Source organism: Manis javanica, chromosome 4 (genome assembly GCF_040802235.1).
Source record: "Manis javanica isolate MJ-LG chromosome 4, MJ_LKY, whole genome shotgun sequence".
Lineage (NCBI taxonomy): Eukaryota > Metazoa > Chordata > Mammalia > Pholidota > Manidae > Manis > Manis javanica.
In genome coordinates, this window is record NC_133159.1 from 115,574,222 (window position 1) to 115,589,109 (window position 14,888).

Consider the following 14,888-nt stretch of genomic DNA (forward strand, 5'->3'; position numbering starts at 1 on the left):
ATTTTTTAATTGCAATAACAGTCATATACAATATTATATTGGTTTCAGGTGTACAACATAGTGATTCAACAATTATACGCATTACTAAATGCCCACAACAATAAGCATAGTTGCTGTGTGTCAACATACCAAGATATTACAATATTGTTGACTGTATTTCCTATGCTGCACTTTCATCTTCATGACATTTATTTTATAACTGGATGTTTGCACATCTATCCCATTCACCTATTTCATGCATTGCCCCCTCTCCCCTGTGGCAACCATCAGTCTGTTCTCTGTGTTTATGAGTCTATTTCTGTTTTGTTTGTTCATTTTGCTATTTAGATTCCACATTTAAGTGAATTTCACAATTAAGTGAATTTGTCATTGTCTGACTTATTTCACTCAGCATAATACTCTCTAGGTCCATCCTGTATATTACATGTATGTTTCATGTCTTATTCCATTGGCCAGGACTCCAGAAGACTATTAAAGAACAGCTGTGATTGGAGATGTAGTGTATATCCTAGGATTTTTTTCTCTGGGGACCCTAATTTCTCTTGGGAAACTCCTCCTCCATTCCCTACATGCAATTCTGATGGGGCTATTGTCAGTCAAAGATCGCACCCAACCCTTTTGGTACAGAGCTGAGTGCATGGTCCAGATCTGGCCAAACATAAGACCCTATTTCCCTGGCCAGTGTGATTGTTCTGGAGATGGGCAAGAAACCTACATAGGGCCAATTCAGTTTTCCCCGTTTTTTGTTTGCTTGTTTATTCGTTTGTTTGGAGCTCTAAGAGAGGCAGGGAGAGTCTTATTTTCTGACCTACAGGTGGGAAAGACAGGAACGAGGGTACTAAAGGCCACCCTCCCCTGCACAGGCAAAAAGAGACTGCTTACAGAAAGAATGAAATCAAGGAGAGAATTTAAAAAATGGTGAGAGCAGAGGGCAGGGGGAGATAAGAGAGAATGGACACCCTTGTTTTAAAATCCCTGATTCCAAACTGCCAGGTTATGTGACACCCTGACCTCCCCACCCCCAGATTTATGTTTTCCATTTTCTTCTATTAAGTTGGGTCACTTAAAACAGAACTAATTTTCAGTATCACAGAACTCATCCTGGTCCTGGTCACTAACATTTGTTAGGCAATTACTTTGTACCAGTCTGCAGGCACATGTTCCACCTATGCAATCTCATTTCATACCACAACCGGTGATGTAGGAATGATTTCGAGTTCACGGATGAGGAAATGGGCTCTAGGAGGCAAGCAAGTTGCCCATGCTCTCCCAGATAGAACGCGGCAGATGTCTCTTGGATCCACGTTTGTGACGCTCACAGCCTCTTGTCCCACATCAGGCGGGTGGATAAACATCCAAGAACACCCGCGAACACGAATTGTCCTACTAGGAAAATGCGCGCTTGTTGCTCTATCTTGTCAGATTCTACATTCTTTTATGAAACAACTGGTAGGAAGAAAGGAGTGCGTAAGTTCGAAACCCAGTCTCAGAGCTTGTGCTGAGCGCAATGTGCGAAGCGGGTACCCAAGCACCGAGGAATCCGCTATGCGCCCTGGCCAGTCGCCAACCGGGTCACGGAGAGAGAACTCTAGGTCCTTCCACGCCACGCGTTTCAAGAGGCTTAAAACCCGGGAGGAGGCGCAGGGTCCCAGCATGCCCTGGCGTCTGAGGCTCAGAGGATGCAGGCCCCTGGAAAAACTCTCCAGAACGTTGCCAAACTTTACAAGTCAAGGAGTTCGTGCGTCTCTACAAGAACCGCCGGAGTCTGCAGCGGTGCAAAGGTGCCAGGGACGCGCTCAGGGTCGCACGCTGGCTCGGGGCGCTCTCGGCTGGGCGGGGCTGGGCAGGACTGTAGGCGGAGCTAGGGCTGGGGATGGGCGGGAGGCAGCGGAGGAGCCCGGCGGCGGCCAGAGGGGCCGGAGGGCTGCCCCTGGACGTAGCGGGCCACACTTCCTGCTGTCGTCCGCCTTCCGAGAGGAGCTGTGGGCGCTCCTGGTCCTGGCGGGCCCCGCGGTAAGGTGGTCTCAGTTGGAGGCGGACCCCGGCAGGTTGGGGGCCCGAGGACCCGAGTCAGGGTGACCTGGGGGTGGGGTGGGGATAGAGCGAGCTGGAGGTGCGCGGCCCGGCGGACGCTGGGAGCACCGTGCCCAGAGGGGGCAGGGCGCGCATCTCCGCGCCTCCGCTGGCGTCCCGGCCGCCCCACCCCCACCCCAGGCGGACCCACTTGGCGCAGGTGATGCACTGGGCCAGCATCCAAAGTGCGCTGGGGAGCGTGGACCTGCTCGCCTGCAGGCGCCCCACCGGGTACCTCTCTGGGTGAGGATTTCAGCGAAGCAAGACCGTTACCAGAACCTCAAAACAACCGGGAGCTTGGTTTGTGGCAAACGGGCAGTGGGGGACCCCGGTGTGTCTCTCGAGGCAGGGAGGAAGTGAATTGTCTGCCTAGAATTTAGGTCTCCAAAACTCGTCCTTCAGATGATCTAGCGTCAACCTCTGCATGGAGGTACCAGGCTCACGCTCTCCTCCCACCAAGTTTTGTGTTTTTTTAATGTGGTTCTCTTTTGGGTTAAGGTTTTTTTTTTTTTCTTTTTAATCATTAGGTTAGAGCTCTTTCCGGGTTGTATATTTAAAAGTAATGTGGATTTTAAAAACCACAAGAACCACAAAAAATAAAATCCCAACTCTGTTCTGGCTGTTTGGGTGGTTTTCAATCCAGGAGGTACCAGAGCCATTTCATTGGGCAAGAGGAACCCTGTGTGTTTTTAAGGCTTGAATAAACCTTTGGCCATGGGGTTGACATTCTGCACCTGCAAAGGGTAAGATGGTTAAGTGTGACCGTCTGGTAAGGTGGCCCCGTAGTTTGTGGGATCTTGTGATGCTTTCTGTGGTGTGCATAGTGGCAAGAATAATGCCAGGGACAAAACCATGAAGCGAAAATCCAACTGACAGGAAGGAGTCTGTGACGCTCTTTTGCAGAACAGAAAAAAAACGTGGTTTGGAATGCCTGGGGCCCAATTCCCTGCCTCAGAAGGTAGGTTAGGAAACAACCATGTGAAACTGAGTAGTCTCATAACCTCTTTTTAGCCCCTGGTTATTCATCCATAAAATGAGGATAATGGAATTGGGCTTTGTTTGGCCCAACACTCCCTGGCAGAGTTGCTGTTGAGAAGAAAAAGAAAACCAAGACAAACAAAAGAAAAAACCTGAAATTTCACCACCAAGAGGTTTCATTTCCTTCCATTCCTTTGCTTGTGTGTTTCTATGGGACTGCCTTCCCCAATGAGGCCATAGAGTTCAGGCACCTGTTTAGACACCTGTGAATTGTATACGGAGTCCCTCTTGGTCTCCATGTCTATTCCCATCTGTTGTGAGTTTGTTTCCCAGGGGGCATGGTAGAGGAGGAGACGCCCCTCTTTTCCCGTGCTCAGAGTCAGTGGGAGTCAGATGAATCCCTTTCTTGGACGAATAAGCCTCCCAGGATAGAGGGGCTTTCTGAAGAGGTACTGCACTGCCTGGGTCTGAGGTGGGGGGCAGGAGGTGGTTTTAAGGAAAGGTGGTTTTGACCTAAGGAAATAGTGTCTCCATACATGCAGCTAAAGCAATGCGGAGCAATTCATAGTTTCTAGAATTTCCAGAAGCTGAATTTGCCCTCATATCTGATGCTTCCCAGAATTCAAGAATTAAAGGTGCTCAGCAGACTGGTAACGTTTCTCCCCAGGATTCTGGATCTCACTGGCCCAGTTGGATGAGTTCATTTTTGCCTCAGGTGCTTCTGTCTGTGGAATTTTTTGCTGGCTGTTGAAGGCTGTGTTTTCTCCGGTCCTTACTAGAAATCTGGAATAACAAGGGGGTTATCTTGGCAGGAAGCCTCTAAAAATTTCAAAGAAAATTCCATATGATCAAAAGTGAAAAATAATTTTAAAAAGCTAGGAAGTTCTCAAAAATGCAATTCTGATAGTGATTGCAAATGAACTTTAAAAATATTTTTCAAGGAGCTGACCAGAAATTGCACATTAGCCTGTGAAAGTTGGCAGAGGTTCACCATAAACTGAATCTCTTTACTTTGACTAAGAGAAGGTGGGGTGCCCCAGGAACCTCACACACCTCCTTCTGCTGTGATGGTTAGCGCTTGTTTTCTCTCTCTTCCCAGTTCTTGGCCCAGCTGATGGTGTTTCTGATCAGTTTCATAAGCTCCGTGTTCTGTGGCCACCTGGGGAAGCTGGAATTGGATGCTGTCATGCTTGCAATGACAGTACGTGTGGAACTTTTTAACAGGGATTTAGGAAAGCTGTAGTAGTTTCCTCTTGCTGCTGTTAGTTACAAATAACCATAATTTAGCGGCTTAAAACAATACAAGCTTAGTATCTTACAGTGCTAGGGGTCAGAAGGCTGAAATAGGTTTCACTAGCCTAAAATCAGGGTGTTGGCTGGGCTGCAACCTTATTTCCACCTGCAATCCTAATTCTTTTTTGCCATGTGACCTCACATGTTCCCAGGTTCTAGGGATTAGGACAGGGACATCTTTGGTGGGCCATTATTCTGACTCCCACATGAGCTAATTTGTAATCTGTGGAGCTCTGGCTCCCAATCTTGGTCCCACATTGGAGAGAAGGGAATTGTAAAAGCAGGGTTGAAGTCTGACTTCATCAGGAGAAATCCCCTGCTCATGATTTGTCTGTCTTTCTGAGAGTCCTAATCTAGCAATGAAACTAGACGATGAAATCCTGGATCTTAGTGTCCAAACCTAAAATCAGGAGGAACTCCAAGTCCCCTCTGTGTACTAGATGTGAACCCCCAAAAGCAAAGAGAGATGTCCTTGACCTCTGCCAGGGGTTGATGGGCTACACTTGGCCAAAGGCCCCGCCAGTTTGTTTGGTTTGGCCAGCTTAATGTTTCTAGGAAAATGGATTCAATGACTTCAGCAGGTATGTGTTCCTGCTCTCCTCAGCCTCCCCAGATCCCCTTTGCTCCTGCCCTGCAAGGCACACATTCTCCTTACCTGCCTGGCCCCTCCAGGCACTGACTGGAGTTTGCTACCTCTGAACTTTACAAGACTACTTGGAATTAGTCCCTTGGGATATGCAGATTGTCTTGCTTTCGGGGGACAACCTGAAATGGACAACCCCAGGCTTAATTATCCTTTTTGGCTTTTAATGTTTGGAAATTTGGGGGAAGACAGAAATGCAGTCAGCAAGCCTCCTGCAGATTCTTTATGGCCAAGGGAGTGCAAGGAAGCTGGTGTATCTAGGCTGGGCCCGGTTTGGGTGGTTGTCCTTGGGTACCTTCCTCCCTCAGGTGGAGGTACATCCTGTGAGGCCACTCCCTTGTTTGTGGGGTACTGTCAGGCTCCCCAAGCTCTAAGAACCCCAAGGTTTTGTTGCTGACCCTCATCAAGTACACCTGCAAGGTCTCTAGCACTAGCTTTGATGTCAGAGACTTGCTCCTGTGCTCCCAGAGTCCTAAAGGATATTGTAACATGCTGTGCTTGGTCTTGAGCTATGGTGCCTTGATGCATTCCCCTTGAGAAGGACTCATGGTCCTCTGAAACTGGGGAGCGAAATGCCTAAGACTTAAAAAAAAAAAAAGGCTGGGTAGTTGCCTCTGGTTTAAATTTTCTTGCCCCTCTACTTTTGTGCATGTCCTTTAATTAAGTTGTCCCAACCGATCTGTGCAGGGGCTCCAGGCAGGTGACAGCTGCTTCATTTGACTTGTGGGGTTGGTGGAAGTGCTCTGCAGCCTCTGACCAGCACAGAGCATTTACTTCCTTTAACTCTGCCTGCCTGCTCCTCGTATTTGTTTCCAGATCATCAATGTCACCGGGGTGTCGGTGGGATTCGGCTTATCTTCTGCTTGCGACACCCTCATCTCCCAGGTAATTGGAAGCCTCGGGTCACTTTCATAGTTAGCCTGGACATCTTCTCACAAGTGTAGCCGGAAGGAAGAGTCGTGCACACAGAGGAAGTCCCAGAGCAAACCCAGATCCAACTCTCCTTGCCTGCTTTCTCTGAAAGGTAGCTGGATGTCTCTCAGGCTTGTGAAGTAATGTCTGTCTGCCTCACAGTACATTTTGACCAAATAGGGGACATTTGTAAAAGCCCCTTTTTTCACTGACCACATGGTTGAGTTTGGTCTAGGCCTGTGGTTCTCAGGCTTTAGTCTACAGTAGAGTCGCCTGGGTCACTAGTTCAATCAGAGGCTGGTGGCCCCATCCAGTGGCTTGCTGGTGAATGTTGAATAAACAGGTCTTGGGCTGGGGGAGGGAAGTGTTTTGGCTACAGTTTGTCAAATCCAGTGCCAGAAGTAACTCCCTCTATATTTAAGTTTGGGCTGTTACACGGATGTCACTAAACACAGACCCTTTTGCGGGCCAGTAGACACTGGCTTCAGCATGCCACCAGCCCTGCCCCCGGAGTTTCTGCTTCAGTAGGTCTGGTTGGTGGGCGATGGGGAGGGGCCAAGATTTCTATTGTATTTCTATCATTTCCAGGTGATGTACAACCCTGACTGTAAATTAGAATCACACAAGGAACTTTTAAACGCCACTGATATCTGGGTCCTACCCTGCTATCCCAGTTAAATCCAGACTGCCTTTAGTGGGACTCTAGCCACCGAGTTTCAAAAGTGTTCCTCAGGCGATTCTAATGAGCAGCCTAGTTTGAGAGGCACTAACACCTAAAGAACGTGGCAGTCTCTAGGGCCATCTGTCTCTTGAAGGTCTCTGGGGGGACAGTGGGGTGCCGTTTCTGTGCTAACGTGTTTCTTTTGGTGGTACGCACCCAGACATATGGGAGCCGGAACTTGAAGCACGTGGGGGTCATCCTGCAGAGGGGCACGCTGGTCCTGCTTCTCTGCTGCTTGCCCTGCTGGGCACTATTCCTCAACACCGAGCAGATCCTGCTGCTCTTCAGGCAGGGCGCAGCCGTGTCCAGGTAAGGTGGGCTGTGCCAGCGAGGGATAGGGCCCGCCCGGCAGGAGGCTGGTCCCATGCAAGCTCAGCTTCTGGAAATCACAGAGGCCTGGGACAAGGCCACACACTGAGAGGGAGTTAGGCTCTCCTCAGTGACTTCTCCCTGGCCTTCGTGCTTTCTGCACCTGTCTTCCAAGGTCTAGACTCCTCGTCTGCTGCCTTCTAGAGTAGATCCTTCAGAGTGATATAAGAATTGCAGCATCCTCCACATGAAGTGGCAGTTTATGGTGTTTGTTCATTCTGTGATCCTTGACCCTGGTTGATACTAAAATCGCCTGGCTGCTTTGAGCCCCACCCACGCCTGGTCCCCCTCCCCTCCAGCATTCTGTCTTCCTGGTCTGGGTTGCAGCCTGTCTTCCAAAGCACCCCTGGGCGACTCAAGTTTGAGTCCAGCTGGACTAGTTGATGAAGACCTTGAAAAGTCCCTGTCCTGGACCAGGAGCTCTGAACCCAGGGTACTTTGGGCAGTGTTGGGAGACATTTCTGCTTATCGGAACTGGTATTGGGGTTTCGCTGCTAGTGGATGCCAGGGATGCTGCAGAATACCTCACAACACACAAGACAGCTCCCCCGGGCAGGGGCGTTGGTCTCAGCGCCCATCTGAAAACCCGGTCCTCAGCCTGTGGCTCAGAAGAACCTGAGGAGTGAATTGGGTTATAAGAGACAGTTTAAGCCCAATAGAGCCAAGCACATGAAAGCCATTTAATTTTTGCTGCCTACCTTCCCTTGAAATGGAGACCTTTATGACTGCTTTTCCCTTTTCCTTGGCTAGGCTTACCCAGACCTACGTCATGATCTTCATTCCAGCTCTGCCTGTAAGTTTTCAAGAGTTAAGAGGTTCACTTCTTGCGGTTCCCTGGAAAGGCAGCTGAGACACTGTGAGCTCAGCAAGGGGGTTCAGGCTTATGTGATTCCCAGGGTGGTATTGGCACCATCAGGGAGTGTCGTTTTGATGATGTCAATGAAAGACACAAACCTTTGTCCCTCAAGAAGCAACAGGGCCACGATGACTCTGGTAGGCTGACTCCTGGGCCCCTCTAGCTGGACGGATCTCCATGACTGTCCACGGAGAGGTGTTCACATTATTTGTGGCGTGGTAAATTCTTCCGCATCTCTGAGCCCCTGAGGGCCTCACTTGGTACCTTTAGACTTTTTTTTTTGCTGAGTGTGATCATAGGGCCCTAGGTGTATGTGCATGTCCAATGCAGTTGTGTGTGCTCAGTGAGCGACCAAAGCTGGTTCTGTTCAGCTGGACGGGAGCTGTACTAGTCTGCTATGGCTGCCGTAACAAAATACCACAGAATGGGGGGTTTAAACAACAGAAACTTACTATCTTACAGTTCTGGAAGCCGACAAGTCCAAGATCAGGGTGTCGCAGGACTGGTTTCCTCCGAGGCCCTGCTCCTTGGCTTGGAGACAGCCACCTTCTTGCTGCCACCTCACATGGCCAAGCCCCTGTGGGCACCCCTGGGGTCTCTTGTCTTCTTATAAGGAAACCAGTCCCACTGGATTAGAGCTAACCCTAACGGCCTCATTTTAAAGTAATCACCTCTTGAAAGACTGTCTCCAAATACAATGACGTTGGGGGTCAGGGCTTCCACTTCTTGAATTTGTGGGGGATACAATTCAGCCCTTAAAAGTAGCCACCTGCCCTCATAATTGGCACTGTGGTCTTTATTCTGAAACCTTTAAAAGATAATATTCTTTAATTATTCCACCCAACAGGACTATAGCATGGTCTGTAAAAGGGGGTGTGCCTCTAGAGTCTCCCCAGGGGCCTCCTTCACAGCCCACCATCCCAGAAGAGCCCTTGCCATGCGTGCAGGGAATCTTCCCTCCCAGGCCCTGAGGCCTCCTGGGCCATGTTCTTCCATCACAGGGATGCTCGAATGCCTCGGCTTTGGTGCCCTGCCCCCCGCCCCTGCCCTCACCCCTCCTGGATGGCACGCCTCTGTGGCTCCCAGCTCACTGCTGCATAGTAAGGCCAAAATATTAACATTCATTTCTTGTTCTCTTGTAGGCAACCTTTATTTATGCTTTACAAGTTAAGTATTTGCTCAACCAGGTAATGCAGACTCTCCTTTTTCTTTGGGGGGCCAACAGCAGTTTGTACCCTTCAGGGATCAGGGGCCCTGGACCTAGTCAGGGATGAGGGAGACCAGGGTGGAGGAGCTCGTCTGCAGGAGCCACAGAAATGCATCTCCCCGTGTTGTGCGTGCAGCAGTTTGGCGTGGGGAGGTCTGTTAAGTGATATCAAGGAAAAGACACGTTATTATTGGCTCTGGAAAATCCTTCCCAATTCCCACTTGAAAATATTGTCATTGGCAGGCCAGGGTTGGAGCTGCAGTACAGGGTAGCATTCTTTGGCTCCATGCTGTCACTGGCCTGCAGAGCGCTGTCAGGCTCCTGGGAGCCGGCCTCTAGGCTCTGGTCTGTCTGAAAGGCCCCACTCCCCTCAGTGTAGATGTGAGAGCCCACGTCATAATGATACCACACATCAGTCAGAACTCTTCATACAAGACTAACAGCAATGGCCAAAGGCCCAGGGCTGGCTGCCCTGGCTTGGAAGGTATGGATTCATGATGCCAGTATGTGTGGGACCATTTGACTTCCTTCCAGATGAATCCAGGTAAATGAGGGTACCGGACAATGGGCCTGGCCATAGGCAGGCCCTCCAGAGCATATGCAAGGGATGGGGGACAAATGGGCAGAGAGAGGACCCTTTCCACCAAGTAAGTGTTTTTAAAATTAAGATAGTACCCTGAGGACAGTATTTCAAATCTTTATTAGTATCAGAATTGTATCCTTGCAACATCTGTAGAGGCAGGATCAGCCTGTCTGTGCCCACAGCCTGTGACCTTGATGGAAGCCACAGGAGCTTCGGCAGCTGCAGGGCCCTCTCCCTGACTGTCAGTCTCCCAGAAAATGCGGGGGCTCCTAATTTCAGGTTCTAACTCCATCTAGTGAGGAGAGCAGTGTGGAAACCCCTCTATACACTGAGGCAGAAGGAGAGACCTAGAAGTAGGGGCCCAGAGGGGCCAGTGGTGTGAACTGGTGGTGGAGAACATGGGGGTTCCCAAAGCAGGAGGAGGGGTGGAATAGGGGCAGCTTAGGCACCACTGGGGCGGGGACTGGGGTGGGGACTGGCTCCGGGTCAGCGTGCAGGGCTTCACTCTCTCTGCCACAGGTTCTAGTTTGTGGGAAAGAAATTAATTGCCAGGGGAAGAGATGAGAGTTATGGGTGTGGTCCAAACAACAGATGACGCGGGCCTGGGGAGGAAAGACGTGCCCTACGGGAGCAATGGGAGTCGAAAGGATGGGGCGGGTCCTGTGGAGTAACATGGCTCCTTGGCCGGAGAGACCCTGGGGAAGGAAGGACCTGTATTTAGCCATTGCCACCATGGGGCCCAGCCCATTTGTGAGTGTAGGACAGAAGAGAAACACATGGTTGGGGGAGAAAGTCAATCCACTGGAAGAGGGTATAGCATGGGAAGGGAACAGTGAAGCCCAGGACGGTGCTCAGACTTACAGGGGTAGAGGGGGAGCACTCTGCAAGGGGTTGACCCATGGGCTTCTTCCTCCCTTACTCCGAGGACTGCCCTCTCCTTCGTGTCCTTGATTTCCATCTGTATGCCCAGGACGCCCATATTTATATCTACCCTGCAAACAGCCCTTCCTGCTGCCTGTGGGAGGTCATGCGTGCTGCACCCCAACCTCCTTATCCCCTGCAAACCTGCTCCTCTGCCTCCTGCTTCCTTTCAGACATTTTCTCTCCAGTAACCTGTTCTGCACACATCCCATCATCCATGACTCCGTCTCCTTCGCTCCTGGTGTCCAAGCAGTCTCCGGGCTGCAGATCCCCCTGCTCCTGTCCCACCTCCGCTCCTCCTGTCCATCGTTGCCCGTCAGCGCAGTCAGCAGGCCCTAGCCAGGCTCCCTGCTGCCAGCCTTTCCCTGGGGCAGTCCCACACCACCTACCTGACAGGCGAGCCTGACCACCTCACTCCCTGGCTGAAATCTAGCCAGGTTCTCCCGAGACACAAGTGACTCACATAAGTGGTTGGCTCCTGAGCCCAGGATGTCCAAGACCACAAGAGACAGACCCACATGAGAAGGGGTGGGCTTACTGATCTGCAGCATTGAGAAAGCTGAGCTGTGGGTTCTCACCAGATAAACAGCCAAGAGTGACGCTGGGGTCCTGAAGGACGCTGAGCTTCGGTAGGCTCAGAGCGAGGTAGGCCATGAGTAAAGGGATATCAATGCCACGTCTGCCATGCACACGGGACCCAAGTCCCCCCTCCTTGGAAATGGCAAGGCGTAGGTAGATGTGGAAGGTGGACAAATGTAGGTTGCGGTGTCCAGAAATCCACATGGAGCTCTGTCCCTGGGTTGCAAATGGAAGCTGGTTTTTTTGTGTGAAAGTGGCTTTTGCCCCAGGTAAGAGTGGGGTGTTTCATTTCTTCTGGTAGGATTTCAAGCAGCAGAATTTCCTCTAGTCTGATTTTAGAGACCAAGTTACATCATTCAAAGACTGGGCTGAGATGGCACCCTATATTTGTGGGGAGCGTTTCCCCTTAGTGTCACCACTGGCTTTACAGAGTCTGGTATTCTGTCCTGATTTCTACTCCTTAGTCTGGCACCATTTCACTCCCATGCCTTCAGTGCCTGTCAGGATGTGAGCTGACCAGACTTCCTGCCCTGTACCTGGGAGCAGAGTTGGATGACAGGGCGTTCGTCCCGCAGTCCAGTTCCATAAGATCTTAGGTCAATCTTCCCAACCTCAGTTTGAGTCAGAAAGTGTTGTACTCTCCCACCCCACTGTCCAGTGTGCAAATGACTTGTGCATGCTCTTTAATCCCTGCTGGTCCTTGCCCTCTTTAGACAAGCTGTTTCACATTCCCCCTCTCTGCTGCCTTCCCATCCCCTGCCCGTGTCTCTGTGGCCGGAACCATGTGCTTCTTGCTCCACAGAGCAGGAGACTGGGTGGGGGGGCAGGGGTTGGGAACAGCCAGGCTGGGCACCCAGTTAGGCCTGCTGGTTTGCCTGGGCCAGCCAGCCACATAGCTGCTCAGAGCCTGCTTTGGTCTGGGGGGAGCACAGCAGCCCTGCCTGTGGGTCCACAGCATGGCACGGCCTCTCCTCGTTTCAGGGAGTTGTCCTGCCCCAGATCCTAACTGGAGTTGCAGCCAACTTTGTCAATGCCCTCACCAACTATCTGCTTCTCCATCAGCTGCACCTCAGGGTAATGTGAGTCCAGCTTACTCTTGGGACAGTGGGAAGGAATGACCTGCATGAGTGTTTTCCAGGATGGGGTGGGTGTGGGCCCTTTGCCTGGTCACTGTGGCCACTTGGGGTCTCCTCCATGGGCTACTCTGGATAACGCCTCTGGAGATGGAGAGTAAGGCCAGTCAGGAACAAAGACGATCACAGGGTGGCTGCCCGCCCCACCTGAGTGAGGCGGGAGAGGGTGGAGGGCAGGCACCTCCCCTCACTGGGACCATTCTTCCCAGGGGTTCAGCACTGGCAAACACAGTCTCCCAGTTCACCCTGGCTGTGCTCCTCTTCCTCTACATCCTTGGGTGGAAACTGCATCAAGCTACCTGGGGAGGTAAAGAGACCTTTCGTCTTCCAACCTAGACACGGGTTTTGTCCTGGATTGAACTCCAGCCCGATGGCTGGATGTGTTGGAAATGTGTTCATGTCCTGCCTGCAGGGTGGTCCCTCGAGTGTCTGCAGGACTGGGCCTCCTTTTTCCAGCTGGCCATCCCCAGCATGTTAATGCTGTGCATTGAGTGGTGGGCCTACGAAATTGGGAGCTTCCTGAGCAGTCAGTGTGGGAAAGGTGGGGTGGCTGGTGGCAGTGCGGGGGCCCCATCCGGAAGCATGGCAGCAACTGTCTCTCCACCAGGTACCCTCGGCACAGTGGAGCTGGGAGCCCAGTCCGTCGTGTATGAACTGGCCACCATTGTGTACATGGTAAGTGCTGAGAGCCGGTTGTGTGGAGGTGCTAGATGCTCCCCTCGAAGAGTCCTCAGAATGAGCACAGGCATTTGTAGCATTAATAACTTATGAGGTGATTCATGAAAGTAAGCTTTTATCCCAGAACCAGGGAGGGTGAGTTTGGTACGGTTGGGATCTTGCCTGTGTGCTGAGGAACTTGGGGAGAAGCTCCAGTTAGTTGTTCACTGCTGGTCATCCACCACCTAACACAGTTCAAGTCTGAGAGAACTGCTCTGACAGCACACTTGCCAGACACGAAGAATCTTTTCTGGTTGTCACACCACAGATGCCCTGGGGACAGGTGGGGGTGTGAAGGGTGACAGCACTGGCTGCCTAGAAGTAAGGGTCAAGCTCCTTGTATCCCCATGAGCTCCACTCCTGCCTGGGTCTGATGCCTCTTAAAACTTGGTGTGACCACTCCTAGGTTAGACCCAAAAGAAATGAAAGCAGGGTTTTGAGCAGATACTTGTACTGAAATTAAACCGCATTACTCACAGTAGCTGAAAGATGAAGCTACGCAAGTGTCTGTCAACAGATGAATGGATAACAAAACATGGTCTGTCACTGTCACTACAATGGAATATTATTCAGCCCTTAAAAGGAAGGAACATTTAGAGAAGAACCCCAGGCATTAGAGGCTTTCCTTTGACTTTGTTTTACTGAAAACCTTAACTGGAAATTCTGAAGAGCTTTCTTCTCTAGCAAGCACCATTCTAGAAATGTGAAAGGAAAGATGGGGACAGGAAGGGAGTATGTACAGGGAAAGGGACTAGAGCTATTGGCATTGTTTGTCACATGAATGCTTACATTTCCCCACCCTGAGACTGTTATATTTTAAAAGTATATAGAATATACATTTCCTGTTTCCTTTGAGAATCATTCTCCTGAGCACCTGTGCTTTTTGTTGTCTAAAGACCATCATTGGAAAATAACTAATAATAAAAAATCTGGAAAATAGCCTAAATGTCCCAACAGGAGAAGGAACATAATGACGCCCATCTCTTCAACATGGAACATTATGGTGCAAAATGATGTTACGTAAACTGGGAAGTGTTTCTATTTAAAACAAGAAGAACATATTTAAAGTTATATATTATATTCCCAAATTTGTTTTTAGAAAGCATTTGTATCTTTCTAGTAGAACACACCAATACTTTGACAGTGGTTTCCTTGGGATGTTGGACTTGATTGCTGCTTCTGTTACCTTTCGGCACTTTCCAGATTCTCTACAACTTGCCTCTATTGGTTTGTAAACAGACAACCTTATATATGCAGAAATCCAGATCTAGTCGATTTAAGTCATCTCCAAGGGCCCGTGGAGGACTGATGCTTCAGCAAAGGGGAGATAACATCTTTGCAGCCGTGAAGCCCCCACCATGCAGGGAGGTGGAAGGGGTGGGCAAGGGAATGTTGTTCAGTCCTTGGGCCCTGTCCTGACAGGTATCACCAAGAACAGCTGAAGCAAATTAGGGCTCTGAATCTTGGAAGAGGAAAAGGAGACAGAAATGTCCAGAGCAGAGACCTCTTGTTATCTCCTAATCACACACGGGATGTGTCCTGGATATGCACTGAATGACCAAGTTCAGGAACGAATGGTAAACAGCGCTATGTGCTGGGTGCTGTGTGAATTGCTCTCATAGGTTTGCTTCCTTTGCACTTTTAAGAAAGGAAATTTGGGACAAATAAAATATTTTGCTTCCAGTGAGCATGTGAAGAACTTTGTCCAAAACATATATTCTTAAGTAATTTAAGTAAAGCAAATAACCCTGGGGCTAAAGATTTTTCACCGAGCCAACAGGCAACTGTCCAAATTTAATAATGTCAAGTATCGGTGAAGATGTGTGCAATCAGCCACTCTTGTGTATTGGCTGATACATTTATCAGTTGGTATCAATGTTCTGGAAAAAAGTATACAGTAAGC

General features: G+C 50.1%; 1 protein-coding gene across 1 annotated transcript in view; it reads left to right on the forward strand.

The window, feature by feature from the left end:
* The first annotated feature begins 1,896 nt into the window (after window positions 1–1,896).
* The window catches only part of SLC47A1 (solute carrier family 47 member 1), a 28,804-nt gene continuing 15,812 nt past the window's right edge, over window positions 1,897–14,888 (forward strand). Inside the window, exons 1-9 of the mRNA XM_073234734.1 lie at window positions 1,897–2,013; window positions 4,151–4,252; window positions 5,804–5,872; window positions 6,781–6,929; window positions 7,740–7,782; window positions 8,988–9,032; window positions 12,117–12,214; window positions 12,478–12,575; window positions 12,876–12,943. Coding sequence (XP_073090835.1) covers window positions 4,166–4,252; window positions 5,804–5,872; window positions 6,781–6,929; window positions 7,740–7,782; window positions 8,988–9,032; window positions 12,117–12,214; window positions 12,478–12,575; window positions 12,876–12,943 — 657 coding nt within the window. The 5' untranslated portion in view covers window positions 1,897–2,013; window positions 4,151–4,165. The remainder of the gene's footprint in view (window positions 2,014–4,150; window positions 4,253–5,803; window positions 5,873–6,780; window positions 6,930–7,739; window positions 7,783–8,987; window positions 9,033–12,116; window positions 12,215–12,477; window positions 12,576–12,875; window positions 12,944–14,888) is intronic.